Below are 19,855 nucleotides of genomic sequence, written 5' to 3' on the forward strand. Positions count from 1 at the left end.
TTACGCACATTTCTAGTTTTTAACATGGACAAATAAAAAAAAGAGTTTAAAGGCGCAATTCATGCGTTTTATTATCGTTTTTTAACATAGGTTTGAAGCAGGAGGTCTACGGAGCTGAACCCCATTAGCAGGGACTCCCTGCTTCCCAAGATAGACCTACATATGGGATGCCGGTATCTCGTTTAAAGCTCCCACGTCACGCGGGCCAATAGGAAGCCGAACCTGATGATGTCACGGCTTCCAATTGGCCCGCAGGGTGCAGGAGCTTGGAAACGGAGCCCTGCTACCCTGGCGCCTACTGGCACCTCTTACAGAGGTAAGTCTCCAGACGAAGGGGGTCTCCAGAGCTGAAATTAATGGGGTTCAGCTCCGGAGACCCCCCTGCAAAAATAAATTGCAAAACAAAAATCGCCCACGTGGATTGACGCATTAAGTCAGCAAGAAAGTATTTATTGGTGCTTTTAAATCCTATACCTGCAGCACAATAAGAAATATACACAAAAACAGAAAGAAACTGGCAAGACAGGATTTCACAATGAACAATTTTATTGCTTGAAGTTGAGAACCAGAGAGCTCATGTCCAAAGGCATTCAAGACGTAACCGTCAGTGGAACCTCCATTAACTGTACATGAACACAGTCGTGTGGTTAGATTACAACAGGCATGGCACATTAATAGAGCAGAGCTGCTTAGTCCTTTTCAACAATAGTATTTGCACAAATCCAGATTGTATTGTTGAGAAGACAAATTCGGCAAGCGGACATAAAATCATTTCCAATCGTAGTGATTTATACCAAAAATCGAGCATCAATCTAATGCCATAGCATAGTCCATGAACTCTGTAGTGTTCTAAATTAAATCAATAAAAGAAACATTTATGTTTCATCAAGTGACTCTTTAATCACCTTTTAATGTTGTACTCGGGGGCAGAAGGATGGTCTCTGCAGTGTAGAGTTAGAGGAAACATTTACAGGGTTTTCCATTTCCTAAAACTTTGTACATAAAATCCACGTGAAACTATTTCTATCTGAAACAGAATAGGCCGACGCCAGTCCTCAAGGGCCACCAATAAGTCAGGTTTTCAGGGTGTCCCTACTTCAGCACAGGTAGCTCAATCAGTGTCAACGACTGAGCCAGTGATCGAGCCACCAGTGCTGAAGCAGGCATATCCTGAACACCTGACTTCTTGGGGCCCTTGAGGACTGCAGTTGGCCACCCCTGGACAAGGCTATGATACTTCTCCCATGTTATTACTGTTTAATATAGAATACTTGGCACCATGATACAGTAACAAAAGACAGACAAAACCGTTTACAAAATCACCCAAGCCTATCTATAAACTTCACATTCAGTCCGTAATATCACATAGAAATAATTTATTATAAGAGTAACAAAGTGAAAACTGCTAATGTATATGTGCTGCACTGAATACGGTCAATCTTTATCAAGGATGACGACACAAAGGTTATATAAATCTTGGTTGCTGATGTACATTTATCTAAAACTTCTAGTCCTGAATACTAGTCGCTGCTCCGGCATTCAAGCCCCCTACTGGAAAGAATACTTAGCATAGGTTTTGGTAAGATTTATAAATTATTTTAAAAAGTATATATATTTGTATTTATATATATATATAAAAATGAAAAGCAGCTGCTGTGTGATTCAGAAACCATGTAACATGGCAGTGTAGTATACAACATGAAAAAAAAATATTCTAGCCAAAAAAAAAAAAAAAAGTGGGGAGAGTGGGACTTTGGGGGTCTAGCTAAAGTGTGATACCCATTGTCAAATCGTTAATGGCTATTGATTTGAATGGTCATTAAGGAGTGATAATGATTATTGCACTTTCGTGGCTACACCCCTATCTATTCTAACACAAGGGACACAGGCCTTGGTCAACAATGTAAACACATTAAAAACGATCAATATTTTGATTATTCAATGTACAAAACCCCCACACTGTTCCAGATCTCGGTTGTCAGGCATGGCACCTTTATGACTGCATCAGAATTACAGCATTCGAGAAACCACATAAAAAGTTAGAAAAGGTGAAATGTAATAACAGCCCCCCCCCCTATGTGGCTCCATCAGTGTTGGTGGGTATAGGCTTGCAATGGGTTACTATTCCCTGCAGCACTGTAGGGGCTCACCCTCATGCTACCAGGGTGACCCCATGCACTGCAAATTCTTTGTAATCCCTCATGCAGCAAAGAGGTTCAAATGGCAACAAAGTCACAGTACAAAGAAGGTTCAAGACGTCAGGGTTCCATTTGCCCTGCGACTTTGTACCGAAATATGAAACGGAGCCCTAATGAGTGTATGGTCTGCTAGCGTTTTGGCAACATGACGGCGACGTCATTCGTTAAAAAAATAATAATAATACTCCACATTTCTACTGGATGTTATACGACAACACGTACAAGAAAGTGAGGTGTGTGAAGCTTGTAAGGAGTCGGGACAATCCAGGCAGGGTTGGCCAACTCTAAGTCCTCAAGGGCCACCAATGGGTAGAGTTTTCAGGATATCCCTGCTTCAGCACAGGATGAAATATCAAAAGAATAGGTACATTTTAGTAACTTTTCATTCTGTCAAAAATGAAAACCGTGTAGTCTTCGACTGAGCCCCTGATTGAGCTACCTGTGCTGAAGCAGGGATAGCATTAAAATCTGATCTGTTGGCGGCCCTTGAGGACTTGAGGTGGCCACCCCTGCCCTAGGAACTTGATTTCATCTGCACAGCTGTAAGATGAAGACGTCCAAGATACAGTACAGCGGGTTGGTATCTTCACAATGTGGTCTCCCGATAGATCTTTTCATTGTGCGGGCACCGTTTCCCTGTTGAATAGGGAGGAGGAGGGGGGAGTGTAATTTTTAGTTAAGTGAAACCGCTGCAGAAAGAAACGAGGAGCAAAAAATTATAATAATAATAATAAAAAAAAAAAAGAAACAAATCTAATTGAAGGAAAAATAAAAAGGATATTTACCACCACATCACTGCACGACACAACACTTGTGCACATTCGCATTAGCTTTACCTGCCCCGGTGGCTATTCGGAAGGACAGGAAGACGGGCTGCAGTGAGAGGGGAAAAGGAAAAGAGGGGACGAAAAACCCACCATTAAGCCCAATGCCACCAGTGAAATGTTACACCCTTCTCTGCCAAAGGTGCCCGCCATAGCAGCAACGTAAGGGGCTTAACATGCATTCAGCAAGAAACTCGTGTGTGTGTGTGTGTGTATATATATATATATATATATATATATATCAAATTTTAAATGATGCATTAAGTAGCAATTGTCATGTTAGTCTCGTTGCGATAGTGCAAGAGTAAATAGTACTTCAGTATTAGGTGATACTTTTTTAATTTAGACTAACAATTGATATTGTAAGACAAGCTCTCGAGAGTTCTGTCTCTTCCGCTGGTCACTCAATTGTGCTTGGACTGCCGACCTGAGGAAGAGACAGAACTCTCGAAAGATTGTCTTATAATATCAAGGGTTAATCCAAATTAAAAAAAGATATCTCCTTATACTGAAGTACTTATTTAAAATGAGATATTTATTAATGTTTGCATTAATTAACTGGTTTCCTATTCTTCCACATGTCATCTTTGTAATGCTATTATTTTTCAACCAATTGTTACTTAACATTATTTACGTCATAGCTTTTCATCTTTAAAGTGAAATCAACATGAATTTTTAACATTTGTTAACTTAGGAAACGCATATTAAAAATGGCAGCTGGGGGCAGTGTCTTAACTTTATAACAACTGTATTATAAGTTGGATAGCATGTAACTCATATGATACAAAGGGTGAGTCTTCATTTTGCTATAGATGTGAATATACTGTAGCATGTATGACCAAACCGCACATTGCATCCACTTTACCTTGTGGTCTCCCATGCAGATATTTGGCCCGATGTTGTCATACATCACTATGCGTTCATCATTTTCAGACTGAAAAGAAAAAAAAAGGAAATGTTACAAGAAGCAGTAACACAGTTGCAAAAAATACAACATATGCCCATTGAGTTCAGCCTTTAATTAATTCTCATTGGGGCGAGGTTATTATATTGTTAGTGTTATTACAGAATATTGATCCGATGACATGGAAACCACATCCCACGCATAAAATTCCTACCTCAACTGAGTATAATGTTTGGGTCATTTTTAAAGGGAATGCCACTCTTGTTAATGACGCTGATGCAATTGTCTACCTACTTTTACAAGACGTGTGTCTGTTTTTGCCAATGAAATAAAACAAGTTCCGTAGCCCATTTAGAGCCGTGACTGCATTGCCCCTAAGTATATTGGGGAAACTTTTGGAGTAAAATATACTGCAAGACACCTTAATCCCAGGGGTTCTCAACTCCAGTCTCAAGAACACCCCCCCCCCCAACAGGTCAGATTTTAAAGATATCCCAGCTTCAGCACAGGTGGCTCAATCAGAGGCTCAGTTGAAGACTGTTAGGGAAGGGGGGGTCTTGCAGATGGGAGTTGATAACCGCTGCCTTAACCATTACACTGCACCGCTGTCCCATGGCCAAAATAAATGCATACCTGCATCTCTGTGCTATATTTCTTTCTACCCCCTTTTTATCTAAAGCCCTCTCCCGCCTTAAACCTTTTTCACTGACTGCCCCACACCTCTGGAATGCCCTTCCCCTCAGTACCCGACTAGCACCCTCTCTATCCACCTTTAAGACCCACCTTAAGACACACTTGCTTAAAGAAGCATACGAATAGCACTGTGAACATTCTGAACACATGATACATAAAGCTTGGCCCCCTGCAGACGCACTTACAAGAACCCCCTCCTACTGTCTCTGTACGTTCTCCCTACCTACCAATTAGATTGTAAGCTCCTCGGGGCAGGGACTCCTCTTCCTTAATGTTATGTTTGTCTAAAGCACTTATTCCCATGATCTGTTATTTATATTATCTGTTATTTATTCGATTACCACATGTATTACTACTGTGAAGCGCTATGTACATTAATGGCGCTATATAAATAAAGACATACAATACAATACAATACAATTTTCATGTTTAACCAATGAACAGTCATTGTTTTCTGAGATTAACATGACAACGAGGAGAAAAAAAATACTAAAAATTCCTATAAATAGGAAAATGTCAAATTGCCATAATAATAAAAATGTACAAACAGGAATGACATGTCGCCCCATTATTAAAATATTGTCAAGGCCTTTTTCTCTGTAATCAGTCAAGTTGGAAAGAACAAGAGTGTCAACTAAACATCAGCATTTGGACTACAACGTAGAAACTAAATTATTGGAATGCATTAGGCAAGCTTAAGGTCACATTTACTTTATATCAGGGTTGTCTGCCAAAACTATATAAAAAACCCATAACCTTCTGAATTGTATGCATGAACACCTTCCAATATAGCAAGATAATAATGGCACTTCCATCGGAAGTGAGAATGCATTCATCAAAAAGAGACTTGATAATTTACAAAGGCAGCATAAAATTGTGGATTTCCAACTGTATAATCTTTAGACAGATAAACAAATTACAGCAGTGCACAAGCAGAAACAGGGCACACTTGGCTGAGCATTCATTACTGCGTGCTATCAGGCGTCAACGTGACTCGCAAGCAGTGGGCCACCTTTGGTGTTTTAGGGCTCAGCAAGCATAAAATAACATGATGGTGAGCTAACCGAGCATAGCATGATAGATGATGTTGCATGGAAGCTGTTTACAGCTCCATGTCTGTACAATCTGGGATGTCTCATATGTGGAGCTCGACATGCTGTGTGCTAATTTGTGAACACCATCCATTTTCCTAGTGGAGAGAGTGAAGTGCAGGTTAGATCTAATCCTGGCGTTTGAAATAAAATCGAGCTGTCTCAGCATTCGTGTTGAAGAATAGATCACAAAGTATCATTAATGGTCGTCTTTGGTGTAGTCTATTCGTAGCAGAATTAAAAAAAACGGACTAGTTTGCATCTACCAACAATGGATACACAGTTAATGGTAATGTTTTCTTTGTGGTACTGCTTATTTTTTTCTAATTTGAACCTTTAATGAATAAACAGATATTAAGGCAATAGATCAGAGTGTAGTCAAGAATTAGTGTGTGTGAACAAGTTCCAGAACACTATAAGATGGTTGAATCTTTAATTAGGCCTAAAAGGTTACAAATACAACATCTGTTATTTTTGTCTGGAACCCATCCACCGAAGGCAAAAAAAAACTACCGGGGTGAAATATCAAAGGAATGGGTACATTTTAGGAACTCTTCATTCTGTCCAAAATAAAAAAACTTTCCAGACTGGTTTTATGGTAAAATAATTCTTTAGGAAGAGCCAAAGCAGACTGTGACTTATTAATCTTGTATAACTACAATACTAGGTTTTAAGAAAGACTACACCTCTGATATGTTATGCAATATGTACTTTGTACATTTTCCATTCAGTGGAGAGCCATACCTTTAAAAGAAGTTCTTTAGCGGAGTGTGACATTACAATTCGATCACACCAAGCTGGACATCTTGTATTCATGTATTGCTTTCCCTGACTGCTGTCTTCACTATACGGATAACTAGAAAGGAATCAATGGAAAAAACATGTCAGGCTATAACAACTTCGCTCTTTGCTTGTGCAGGCTAATTTACCAAATAGCTGGTCAAGTTTATCTACTGTATTATACAGTATGGGGATAATGGCACCAAACAATGGTACAAAGGAATCCCTGACCCACAGAGCTTACAATCTTAGCTATAGAGTGGCTTTCATCTCTACCGTGTGCAAGAACACCTGAACCTCAATGCACGTTTTACAAACGACAATTGGGCAATATGTCCCATTCCAGACTCTTCTGTACTTGAAAGATTATCCACCTGGGTATCTTCTTAGGCAAGTTGGAAGTTGTAGTTCTGTTTCTAACAGGACGCTATTTTAATAAACACAGTAGGTCCACCAGCTGTGTGCTTCGCTAGATGTATATACAGTATGTTTAGAGGAATGTTTGGGTCAACCAACTCCTACCATCACTGAAGGTTGGGAAACACTATTTTAAAGCACACACACTTGACTGCATATCATTCACAAACATGCCTGTTTTATTTTAATAAATGCCTGTTTTATTTAATTTTGCTTAGTGTACATCCCAAGAGCTTATTTATTTGCATAACAGGGAAAGGAAAGAAAGTTTTATTTCTGTTTGCCTGTGAGTTGCCCATACACAGCACAGATGATAAATGTCAAGAGTTCATGGTTTCCAGCGAACAAAATAATGTATGTTTATTGAAATCAGGTGTAACAAAAGCCAGAATGGGACGAGGCGCATATGTATATACACACACACACACACACACACACACACACACACACACACACACACACACACACACACACACACACACACACACACACACACACACACACACACACACACATCTATATACACACACATATACATATATATATACAGTGTTTGACAAACCTATACATTTGCACGCCCCGGGCGAGTGGATTTAACATCTTGGCGAGCTCCTATTAGCCCAAGCAGCACACGTGGGATACTAGGTGGCGAGTAGATTTTTTTGTTTGGCGAGTAGATTTTTTGGTGATTTGTCGACCACTGTATGTATGTATGTATGTATATATATATATATATATATATATATATATATATATATATATATATACATATATACATATATATATATATATACATATATATATATATATACATATATATACATACACACACACACACACACACAGGTATGTGTGTGTATATATATATATATATATATATATATATATATATATATATATACATACACACATACTCACACACAGGTATGATATATATATATATATATATATATATATATATATATATATATATATATATATATATATATATATATATACACACACACTGTGACATAGTCCAAAGATGTTAGGCAGCTTTCTGCCCCGTTTTAGGTCAGAAAATGCAGGAATAGTTCAAAATGATCCATTCCACAGCTATACATTAACTCGGGCTGGTGGCTGGAAAATCCAGACCACAGATTACAATGGGTCTAGTTCTCCCTCACCTGCTCTCCTAATCACTATCACAGGTATTTAGAGCAGAGAGGTTTGCATTTCACTCTCTCGCCTTAGAGCCTGGAGGCTGGGGGTTTCGTTGCTCCCCTGCATCCAGTTCGGGGTGGACGGCTCCTTCAAGTATCACAGTACCAGAGGATTTGCCTGGACACTTGGGACCGAGTTCCCACCACGAACAGATAAGACAAACAAATATGTATTGCTGTTTCTAAAAGACTATGCTGTATCTAGTGACCCTAAATGAAAGGGCATTATTTTAAGCTGGGGAACCAGGTTAGTTGGTCCAGCAGCAATTAAAGAGGCTGATTCAACATGTGTAGTTAGATCCCTGAATGGGATAGGATTTTGTTTATATAATTTGGTTTGGTTCTTAAAAGTGATACTGTGTGAAATGCTATAACACTGATATGAGTAAACCGCTGAAGGTTAATGTCTGAGTGCCTCCTGCCTACACATGTTAAAGCTGCAGTCCCTGATTTGGATGAAAATAAAGCAGGCAGAAGCCTGAGTTAAGCAACGTAATACTTTGCATGATCCTGTTTGTTCTATAATTAACCCTAGAAGACTGTGTCGGGAAGATCCCAGACAGACGTCAGCGCTACAAAAGAGGGGCGTTTGTCACAACACACACAGGTGTATGTGTGTGTGTGTGTATAGACACACACACACACACACACACACACACACATATTAGTATATATTGTATGTCTTTATTTATATAGCGCCATTAATGTACATAGCGCTTCACAGTAATAAGTGACAATCATATAAATAACAAATAATATAAATAACAGGTCATGGGAATAAGTGCTTCAGACAAAAGTAACATTTAGGAAGAAGAGTCCCTGCTCCAAGGAGCTTACAATCTAATTGGTAGGTAGGAAGAACGTACAGAGACAGTGGGAGGGCGTTCTGGTAAGTGCGTCTGCAGGGGGCCAAGCTTGATGTATCAAGCGTATAGTATTAGCCACGGTGCTACTCATATGCTTCTTTAAGCAAGTGTGTCTGAAGGTGGCTAGAGAGGGTGTTAGTCGGGTATTGAGGGGAAGGGCATTCCAGAGGTGTGGGGCAGTCAGTGAGAAAGGTTTATGGCGGGAAAGGGCTTTAGATACAAAGGGAGTAGAGAGAAGACATCCTTGAGAAAAACGCAAGAGTCGGGATGGTGCATAGCGAAGATTTAGGGCTGAGATGTAAGGAGGGGCAGAAGAATGTGAAGCTTTAAAAGTGAGGTTCAGAATTGAGTGCGAGATGCGGGATTTGATTGGAAGCCAGGAGAGGGATTTCAACAGGTGAGACGCTGAGACAGATTTAGGAAAGAGTAGAGCGATTCTGGCAGCAGCATGTAGAAAAGATTGTAGGGGAGACAGGTGAAAGGCAGGAAGGCCAGACAGCAGGAGGTTACTGTAATCGAGATGGGAGAGAATGAGGACCTGAGTCAGAGTTTTAGCAGTCGAGCAACAGAGGAAAGAGCGTATCTTTGTGATATTGCGGAGGAAAAAGCAACAGGTTTTAGAAACGTTCTGAATGTGAGGGAGGAGTCAAGTGTGACCCCTAGGCAGCGTGCTTGGGCTACTGGGTGAATGATCGTACTTCCAACAGTAATGTGGAAGGAGGTAGTAGGGCCAGGTTTGGGAGGAAGTATGAGCTCTGTTTTTGCCATGTTAAGTTTGAGGTGGCGAAGGGCCATCCAGTATGATATAGCAGAGAGACATTCAGAAACTTGGTTTGTACAGGAGGTGTAAGGTCTGGGGTTGAAAAGTAAATGTGTGTCGTCAGCATAAAGGTGATATTTAAACCCAAGAGATGTGATTAGGTCACCTAGATAAAGTGTGTACAGAGAAAAGAGAAGAGGTCCCAGGACAGAGCCCTGGGGGACCCCCACAGAGAGATCGATGGAGGAGGGGGTGTTAGCAGAATAGATACTGAAAGTACAATGAGAGAGGTAAGAGGAGAACCAGGATAGAGCTTTATTCCGAATACCAAGAGTATGGAGAATGTGAAGGAGAAGAGGGTGGTCCATGGTGTCAAATGCTGCAGAGAGGTCGAGTAATATGAGCAGAGTGTAATGACCTCTGTTTTTGGCAGCATGGAGGTCATTAGTTATTTTAGTGAGGGCTGTTTCAGTCGAGTGAGCAGTGCAAAAGCCAGATTGTAGAGGGTCTAGGAAAGAATAGGTGTTGAGAAAATGGAGCAAGCGAGAGAATACAAGACGTTCAAGGAGTTTAGAGGCAAAAGGCAGGAGGGAGACAGGGCGATAGTTAGAAAGACAGGTAGGGTCAAGTTTGCTGTTTTTGAGTAATGGCATGACTGTTGCATGCTTGAAGGAGGAGGGAAAGGTACCAGAGTAGAGGGAGGAGTTAAAAATGTGTGTGAGCATAGGGATTATAGTAGGAGCAAGAGGTTTTAGGAGATGGGAGGGAATGGGGTCATGAGGGCAAGTGGTAGAGGGAGAAGAGGAGATCAACAGTGACACATCCTTCTCTGAGACAGTGAAAAAAGAGTCAAGGAAGGCAGGAGGAGAGCCAGGGAGCAGTGTAGGATGGGAGGAGGAAACACAGGGGATGTTCTGACGTATGGATTCCACCTTTTCCTTAAAATAGTCAGCAAAGTCCTGAGGTGAGATGGAGGAGGAGGAGGAAGACGAGGCAGCTGAGGGTGGTCTGATTAAGGAGTCAAAGACAGAGTCGGCGTGGGTTAGACTTGTGCGTGTTGTTTAATGAAGAAAAGTAGGTTTGTTTAGCTTGAGAAGGCAGAGTTGAAACAGGATAGCATAAATATGTAGTGAAGGAAGTCTGCGAGAGTGTGAGATTTCCTCCAGAGGAGTTCAGGGGAACGAGTGGAGGAACGCAGCATGCGCGTGTGGGAATTTAGCCAGGGTCTGGGGTTTGAAGGGTGAGGACGGCAGAGAGAAAGCGGGGAATGTAGATCAAGAGAGGAGGATAAGGCAGAATTGTAGTTCCTGACAAGGTTTTCAGAGTCTGTAGCAGAACAGAGAGGAGAGGGAGGAGCGTAAAGTGGACTCAAAGGCTGGTAGGTTAATAGAGCGCAGGTTTCTGCAGAACCGAGGGGTAGATGGAGGTGGAGAAGGAGAGAAGTGAGAGAGAGAGAATGTGATGAGGTGATGGCCAGAGAGGGGAAAGGGGGAAATGGAGAAATCAGAGAGAGAAGTTTTTAGTGAAAACCAGGTCCAGGTAGTGGCCATCCTTGTGGGTGCTGGCTGCAGTCCGCTGTTGAAGGCCAAAAGAAGAGGTTAGAGAGAGAAAGCGGGAAGCCCAAGGGAGAGAGGGGTCATCAATGTGGCAGTTGAAGTCCCAAAGGAGAAGAACAGGGAGAGAGGAGAGAAAGAAAGAGAGACAGGATTCCAAGTGAGAGAGAAAGACAGAAGGGGGATGAGTAGAGGTAGGTGGGCGATAGATGACCACCACGTGGACAGGGAGAGGAGAGAAGATCTGGACAGCGTGAGCCTCAAAGGAGGGAAAAGCAAGAGAGGGAGGAGTAGGAAGGGTACAGTAACGGCAGAGAGAGGAGTAGCCCCATGCCTCCACCCCTGCCATCAGGGCGCGGAGTGTGGGAGAAGGGAAGGCCATCATAGGTGAGGGCAGCTTCCAGAGCAGAGTCAGACTGAGAGAGCCAGGTCTCAGTTATAGCAAATAGGAGCAGAGAGTGATACAGAAAGAAGTCATGGACAGAGAGGAACTTGTTAGAAAGGGAGTGAGCATTCCAAAGGGCACAGGAGAAAGGGAGAGAGGAGGGAGGGTAGCAGGGGATTGGTATGAGTTTGGAGGGGTTGATACCAGAAGGAGAAGTTGTTGCATTTGGCAGACGAGGGCGAGAGCATGTAGAAATAAGGCAGGGACCAGGATTGGGAGAGATATCCCAGAAGCAAGGAGGAGAAGCATGGATAGAAAGAGAATGTGTGAGGATGATTTGTAGGGGTGTGATTTAGTGCAGGGGATAAAGCTGTGTAGTGTCAGAGGGCGCAGGTAAGAAAAGACTTCATGTGAACTGAGAAGTGATGAAGCAAGGAGAGATGGAGATATATGAATAGAATTAGAGACATACTGAGGCTGGTAGAAAGAAGTGCATAGTTTGAAAAGAAGTGAGGCCATAGCAAATATAAATAGTAAAAGTGGCATCACAGCAATAGTAAAGTGCTGATATGTGCAGTCTGGGATAGATAATATCCTCCTTTCCAGCGTAGATCAAATTCTGGAATCAGGGCCAGTAGGTGTTGTCCACTTCTTCACATCTTTTGAACTTCCTTTTAAACTTCAGTTCTCTTGCTACTTACAATGTGCTACTTGAAATGGGCTGCAAGCAGCTTCAGGTTGCTATGTCTGTGTTTTCATGGACCTAACAAGTCACCCGACAGTTAAGTTCCGCCTGATAATTAGCACATGTGAAGCTCATTCAAACAGATGTTTATTCTACACAGGGTATTCCCTGCCTAGGTCTGAAAGCTTAATTTAATCAGGGGGTGAATGAGACAGGATACATATATGTATACACACACATATATAAATATATACAGCTCAACCCGTTACCACGCGGATCCGCTTATAACGCGGTGCTAGCGTGGCTCCTGTTTAAAAATAAATAACATTTAAAAAAATTCTTGGCAAACTTCCAGAATTTGCTATGTCGAGACACACACACACACACACACACACACACACACACACACACACACACACACACACACACACACACACACACACACACACACACACACACACACGTTTTAATATACAATCTTTGTCATATAAGAACTGATGGCAATCTGGTTATATTGATGCCATTATAGATACAGGCATACCCCGGTTTAAGGACACTCACTTTAAGTACACTCGCGAGTAAGGACATATTTTCAATAACCCCATACCCCTGTGTCCGTACTCACGCTTCACGAGTATGGACACTTATTCTGCCCTCCAGACCGCCGTAGGAGTGACGCGCTGATTCCCCTCGCCCAATAGGCAAACGGCAGTTCGCGCATGTGCCTATCAGCACATCCTGAACAGCAATACCGCTCCCTACCTGTACCGAAGCATCGATAAGTGGGAAAAAAGGTAGTGCTTCACTTTAAGTACATTTTCGCTTTACATACATGCTCTGAACCCATTGCGTACGTTAATGTGGGGTATATCTGTAATATAATAATTGCAATCTGGTGTATATTGATGCTATTGATGTTTATCTGTCAGAACAAGTGCCAAGTTACTCCACCCATAAATATTTTCACTTCCAGGAAAAAATAACAGTAGTCTAGCAAAATATGCTACATAAAAAAAAACACACACAACGATATGGATATTTTTATAAATATAATCCAGAACAACGAGAAATTGCATGTTTATACCAGCTCAAACCAGAGATTCAGCAAACCAAGGTTACATTAGGCTTATTGTTATGATGCTAGTTAGATTGAATACATTTATCCTCTCCCATTTAACAAACAAACAAACTGCAGTGTATAAAGTTACTGAGTTTTTCTATACATGCAATACCCAAAAGCTTAATCTAAATAAAGGCTCAAAGCCAATACATCCAATAATTACTGGAGTAGTTATGCTACTTGCACCCACTGCCACATTACGCAGAGCCTCACCTGTGATCAACTAATGCCCCATATACTTTCCTGCCTAGTTGAATGAATAAAGCCAATTTTTACATATATACACACACTCACTCACCTCCCCTGTGTGGGGGTGCCGCCGGGTTCCCTGATTGCGGCTGCCATTTTTTTCCTTCTCTTTCTCTTCTATTCAATGCTTTATTACCTACACACGGAGACACACAGACAGACACGGAGACAGACACTACCCCCTGCGAGCAATGGCGGACCGGTGGTGTTGGATCCCCAGCACCCTGCTCTGAGTAAGTCCTGCGTGGGGGTGCCACCGGGTCCCCTGATCGCGGCGGCCATATTTTTTTTCTTTCACGATCCTGGTTATAACGTGGTCATGTCAGGTGGACCCCGAGCACTGCGTTATAATGGGGTTCAGATCAGAGTATCTCGAATGCTCGCACAAATAAAAGCATTTCATTAGCCACAGAACGGTATTGACTATTTGTTTTTTATTATTAAGCGCGGCTAACACGGTACAGATACCTCTACAATATAATATAATATATATATATATATATATATATATATATATACACACACACACACAATAAATAAATATATACACACACACACACACAAGGTGGGGATACTGTGGTCCTCCAACAATCTTTTTGTGAGAAGCTATTGACACGGAACTTGCCAAGGCGCAGACAGCTACTGTGTTAATAGCTTATACCATAGCAGTATGAAAAAGGTGGGGATACGGCGTACCCCCAGAAAAAATGCCTATGTATGTATGTGTATATATGTGTATGTATGTATGTACAGTTGTGTGAAAAAGAAAGTACACCCTCTTTGAATTCTATGGTTTTACATATCAGGACATAATAACAATCATCTGTTCCTTAGCAGGTCTTAAAATTAGGTAAATACAACCTCAAATGAACAACAACACATGACATATTACACTGTGTCATGATTTAACAAAAATAAAGCCAAAATGGAGAAGCCATATGTGAAACATTAATACACACTCACTGCTTCCATAGGAATTAAGATGCTAAGTAGCAGACAGGTGCTGCTAATCAAATACCCTTGATTAATTGATCATCAGCAAGCGTGACCACCTCTATAGTTTTAGCAATTTACTGGCCTGGATCATTCAGGTGTGTGTTAACACAATGCCAAGGAGGAAAGACATCAGCAATGATCTTAGAGAAGCAATTGTTGCTGCCCATCAATCTGGGAAGGGTTATAAGGCAATTTCCAAACAATTTAAAGTCCATCATTCTACAGTGAGAAAGATTATTCAAAAGTGGAAAACATTCAAGACAGTTGCCAATCTTCCCAGGAGTGGACATCCCAGCAAATTCACCCCAATGTCAGACTGTGCAATGCTCAGAGAAATTGAAAAAAAAAAAAAAAAAAGAGTTACATCTCAGACTCTACAGGCCTCAGTTAGCATGTTAAATGTTAAAGTTCATGACAGTACAATTAGAAAAACACTTAACAAGTATGGTTTGTTTGCAAGAGGAAAGCTTCTTCTCTCTAAAAAGAACATGGCAGCACGGCTTAGGTTTGCAAAGTTGCATCTGAACAAACCACAAGACTTCTGGAACAATGTCCTTAGGACAGATGAGACCAAAGTGGAGAAGTTTGGCCATAATGCACAGCGCCACGTTTGGCGAAAACCAAACACAGAATATCAGCACAAATAAGCACGTGGTGGAGGGGTGATGATTTGGGCTTGTTTTGCAGCCACAGGACCTGGGAACCTTGCAGTAATTGAGTTGACCATGAACTCCTCTGTATATCAAAGTATTCTAGAGTCAAATGTGTGGCCATCTGTCTGACAGCTAAAGCTTGGCCGAAATTGGGTCATGCAACAAGACAATGATCCCAAGCACACCAGCAAATCTACAACAGAATGGATGAAAAATAAAAGAATCAAGGTGTTGCAATGGCCCAGTCAAAGTCCAGACCTCAACCCGATTAAAATGCTGTGGCTGGACCTTAAGAGAGCTGTGCATAAACAAATGCCCACAAACCTCAATGAACTGGAGCAATGTTGTAAAGAAGAGTGGGCCAAAATTCCTTAACAACGATGTGAGAGACTGATAAAGTAATTCAGAAAACGATTACTTCAAGTTATTGCTGCTAAATAAAGGTGGTTCTACGAGCTATTGAATCATAAGGTATACTTAGTTTTTCACACATGGCTTCTCCATTTTGGCTTTATTTCTGTTAAATAAATCATGGCACGGTGTAATATGTCATGTGTTGTTGTTCATCTAAGGTTGTATTTACCTAATTTTAAGACCTGCTAAGGAACAGATGATTGTTATGTCCTGATATGTAAAACCATGGAATTCAAAGAGGGTGTACTTTCTTTTTCACACCACTGTATATATACACACACACACACTTATATCTATACACACACACACACACACACACACACACGACAATGACTGATTTATCATCTTCAGCTGGCCAGTAGATTATGTTAGGAATGGCCCAAGTGATCTATGTAACTGCGACATTAGCAGATTCTGTGCAGTGACAAACTGTGGGTTAACCGTCATTCCAAACACTATTCAATTAGATTAGATCAAGTATTGAGTTACAAGTCCTAAGAGGCAAGTACTGGTTTAGAAGCATCAATGAATGATCGTTAATTCCTGTGCTGATTAAGAATCCTGCAGCAACATGATGCAGACACATTCAGCAGAGAAAAAGTTATCCCTTGTCCGTTCAGAGGAGATTATTTCCTCTAGATCCTGGGAAATTAGCATGTAATATATCGTGGTCATTGAACCGGAGTATCTCTTATCGCTTACACCTCCAGTTAAAGACACAACAGTATTTTGTTTTTTAATTGTGCTGCATTATATGGCTTTTTTAATTCGCTTCTTCATCTGGCCATGCGGCAAATTATTTCCAAATCAATTTGAAGTATTTAAGTAGAATTTTACAATAAAATATTTAATCTGTAGCCAATTTTTAATTTCCCTCCAACAACATGAGGAAAAAACCACAGCATATGCCACAAATCTTCCTGTTCTCCTCAGTTTTTTGGACACATTGGAAAATATCTAGGGGTAAATTTGGAAAGTTAAAAACGGGGTAAGGTACCACCTCATCATAACTTTATATGCGCTCTCCTTTAATGTGGTACAAATTGAGCTTTTGGCATCTGACTCAAATATTTCATTCCAGTCTTCTTCTAATACTTCATCAAATCAGACTCCCATTGGGTCATGTACTGCAGTTTCTGTGAAAACTCTCTACCTGAACATGTTATCTCTTTGTACATTTGTGAGGTAAGCCCCCTTGTGTCTGTGCAACATACATAACTTTTCAAAATTTGTGTTAATGGGGGAAAGGGTGTGTGCTTATTATAAAAAGCTTGGAGCTGGAGGTACCTAAAGAATTCAGTATGGGGCATACTTTTTTCTTCTTGAATTTGTTTGAACGTTTTGATTTTTTTAACCGTTCCTAAATCTGAGTCTAAGTAGCCCTTTCTGTTGCAAAATTGTAAAATCTTTATTGTTCAGACCGGGAGCAAAATCTGGGTTATTTAGTAAGGGGGACATTAGTGAATTCCTGGTAGTCAAAGTACATCTGAACTTTGTAGCCTCCCATATTTTCAATGAGTTGGTCATTGAGGACAGCGGCTCTCTGAGCGAATTTGTCAACATTTTTGGGGACTGGATTAAAGTCTTTAGGTCTAAAGGTAGACAAGTTTCATTTTCTAAAGCTACCCATCTTTTCAGATTTGGGTCGATGTGCCATGGACAATTTGTCATAGTTGAGCAGCTTTGTAATATGATAACAAGCAAGGTACTGCTAGTCCTCCGGCCAATGTAGGTCTTCTAAGAACTCTTCCCCTTATTCTTAGTTTCTTATAGTTCCAAATGTATTTAGTGATTAAGGACTGAAAGGAAATTGGCTACAGAGGATATTGAGCCTTGATATACCTATGGATCCCTGGTTATTCCTTCTAAATAGATCGGTGCAAGGTTTATCCAGGTACGAAAGTAAACTTGTTGCCCACTTTGCAACCGCGACGAGATGCGAGATCGCAGCATTATGGAAACAAAAAGATACTCCAGAAATATCCAAAATTCAAATAGAATTTGGTTTGTTTGTCAAATGGAGAAACTTACGAGCTTGGTTAATGATACCGGCACTAAATTCCAGAAAGTTTGGCAGCCATGGTTAGCTCAATCAGACATACCAAGGGTGAGTGTGGCCACAATTCTGCTATGATAGTTGTAGGTGCGTTCTCCTCTGATGTGAAGTTTAAGGCGAGCTACTTGATGGATTGGGCTGTTGATCCTCTCCAGAAAAAATGATACCGTGACCGTGCGGAGGCAATACAGGTAATAAAAGGTAGACCAATTGGATACAAGAATATAACTGTGTCCCCTCCCCCCCCTTTCCTTGATGTACCCCCTCCCCCCTGATATTATTTTACCTTCCAAAAAAAATGTGATGTATTGATACATTTGATTGAAAAACAGCACAATATACATATAAGTTACTATATATATATATATTCTATCTGGAGATAAAGTAAAAAAAAGCTGTGTGTGCTGTGCACGCGCATAGTAAGTGAAACTTCTTTGACTTTTGTCACAGAAATTGTATTTGTATTGGTGTTGGTGATGTTTTAATTAAAAATCAAAATACAATCTCAATGACAAAACGCAAATAAATTTGACTTAGAATGCGTGTGCTTGGCACACATCCCCTGTATTAGCTATTTGCACTAAGTGTGAATTCCGCGTGTGACAGTGTGCGTGTGACTGAGAGTGTGCGTGTGACTGAGAGTGTGCGTGTGACAGAGTGTGCGTGTGACAGAGTGTGCGTGTGACAGAGTGTGCGTGTGACAGAGTGTGCGTGTGACAGAGTGTGCGTGTGACAGAGTGTGCGTGTGACAGAGTGTGCGTGTGACAGAGTGTGCGTGTGACTGAGTGTGCATGTGACAGAGTGTGCGTGTGACAGAGTGTGGGTGTGACAGAGTGTGGGTGTGACAGAGTGTGCGTGTGACAGAGTGTGCGTGTGACAGAGTGTGCGTGTGACAGAGTGTGCGTGTGACAGAGTGTGCGTGTGACAGAGTGTGCGTGTGACAGAGTGTGCGTGTGACTGAGAGTGTGCGTGTGACTGAGAGTGTGCGTGTGACTGAGTGTGTGTGTGACTGAGCGTGTGCGTTTGACTGTGCGTGTGACTATGCGTGTGCGTGTGACTGTGCGTGTGCGTCTGACTGTGAGTGTGACTGAGTGTACATGTGACTGAGTGTGCGTGTGAGTGTGACTGAGTGTGTGTGACTGAGTGTGCGTGACTGTGAGTGTGTGTAGGGGTCTGGGGGGGTCAGTGTGTGGGGGTCTGGGGGGGTCAGTCAGTGTGTGTGGGGCTCTGGGGGGGTCAGTGTGTGTGGGGGTCTGGGGGGGTCAGGCAGTGTGTGTGGGGGTCTGGGGGGGTCAGGCAGTGTGTGTGGGGGTCTGGGGGGGTCAGGCAGTGTGTGTGGGGGTCTGTCAGTGTGTGTGGGGGTCTGGGGGGTTCAGTCAGTGTGTGTGGGGGTCTGGGGGGTTCAGTCAGTGTGTGTGGGGGTCTGGGGGGTTCAGTCAGTGTGTGTGGGGGTCTGGGGGGTTCAGTCAGTGTGTATGGGGGTCTGGGGGGTTCAGTCAGTGTGTGTGGGTCTCTGGGGGGTCAGTCAGTGTGTGTGGGGGTCTGGGGTGGTCAGTCTGTATGTGTGGGGGTCTGGGGGGGTCAGTCAGTGTGTGCGGGGGTCTGGGGGGGTCAGTCAGTGTGTGTGGGGTTCTGGGGGGTTCAGTCAGTGTGTGTGGGTCTCTGAGGGGTCAGTCAGTGTGTGTGGGGGTCTGGGGTGGTCAGTCAGTGTGTTTGGGGGTCTGGGGGGTCAGTCAGTGTGTGTGGGGGTCTGGGGGGGTCAGTCAGTGTGTGTGGGTCTCTGGGGGGTCAGTCAGTGTGTGTGGGGGTCTGGGGTGGTCAGTCAGTATGTGTGGGGGTCTGGGGGGGGGGTCAGTCAGTGTGTGTGGGGGTCTGGGGGGGTCAGTGTGTGTGGGGGTCTGGGGGGGTCAGTCAGTGTGTGTGGGAGTCTGGGGGGGTCTGTCAGTGTGTGGGGGGGTCCGGGGGGGGGTCAGTCAGTGTGTGGGGGGGGTCCGTCAGTGTGTGGGGGG

The 19,855-nt window shown here is 42.3% G+C and overlaps 1 protein-coding gene across 8 annotated transcripts in view; it reads right to left on the reverse strand.

Annotated features, from left to right (window-relative positions):
- Positions 1-528: 528 nt before the first annotated feature.
- INPP5A (inositol polyphosphate-5-phosphatase A) overlaps positions 529-19,855 on the reverse strand; it is a 334,901-nt gene continuing 315,574 nt past the window's right edge. For 4 of the 8 annotated variants that reach the window (XM_075612175.1, XM_075612179.1, XM_075612182.1 and 1 more), the window contains 4 exons: positions 6,455-6,566; positions 3,888-3,956; positions 3,035-3,071; positions 529-2,834 (listed from right to left, as the gene is read on the reverse strand). In XM_075612175.1, coding sequence (XP_075468290.1) covers positions 2,785-2,834; positions 3,035-3,071; positions 3,888-3,956; positions 6,455-6,566 — 268 coding nt within the window. In that variant the 3' untranslated portion in view covers positions 529-2,784. Of the gene's footprint in view, positions 2,888-2,983; positions 3,072-3,887; positions 3,957-6,454; positions 6,567-19,855 lie in introns of all 8 variants that reach the window. The other 4 variants (XM_075612176.1, XM_075612181.1, XM_075612178.1 and 1 more) reach the window with 3 other exon arrangements.

This window comes from Ascaphus truei, chromosome 8, assembly GCF_040206685.1.
Source record: "Ascaphus truei isolate aAscTru1 chromosome 8, aAscTru1.hap1, whole genome shotgun sequence".
NCBI lineage: Eukaryota > Metazoa > Chordata > Amphibia > Anura > Ascaphidae > Ascaphus > Ascaphus truei.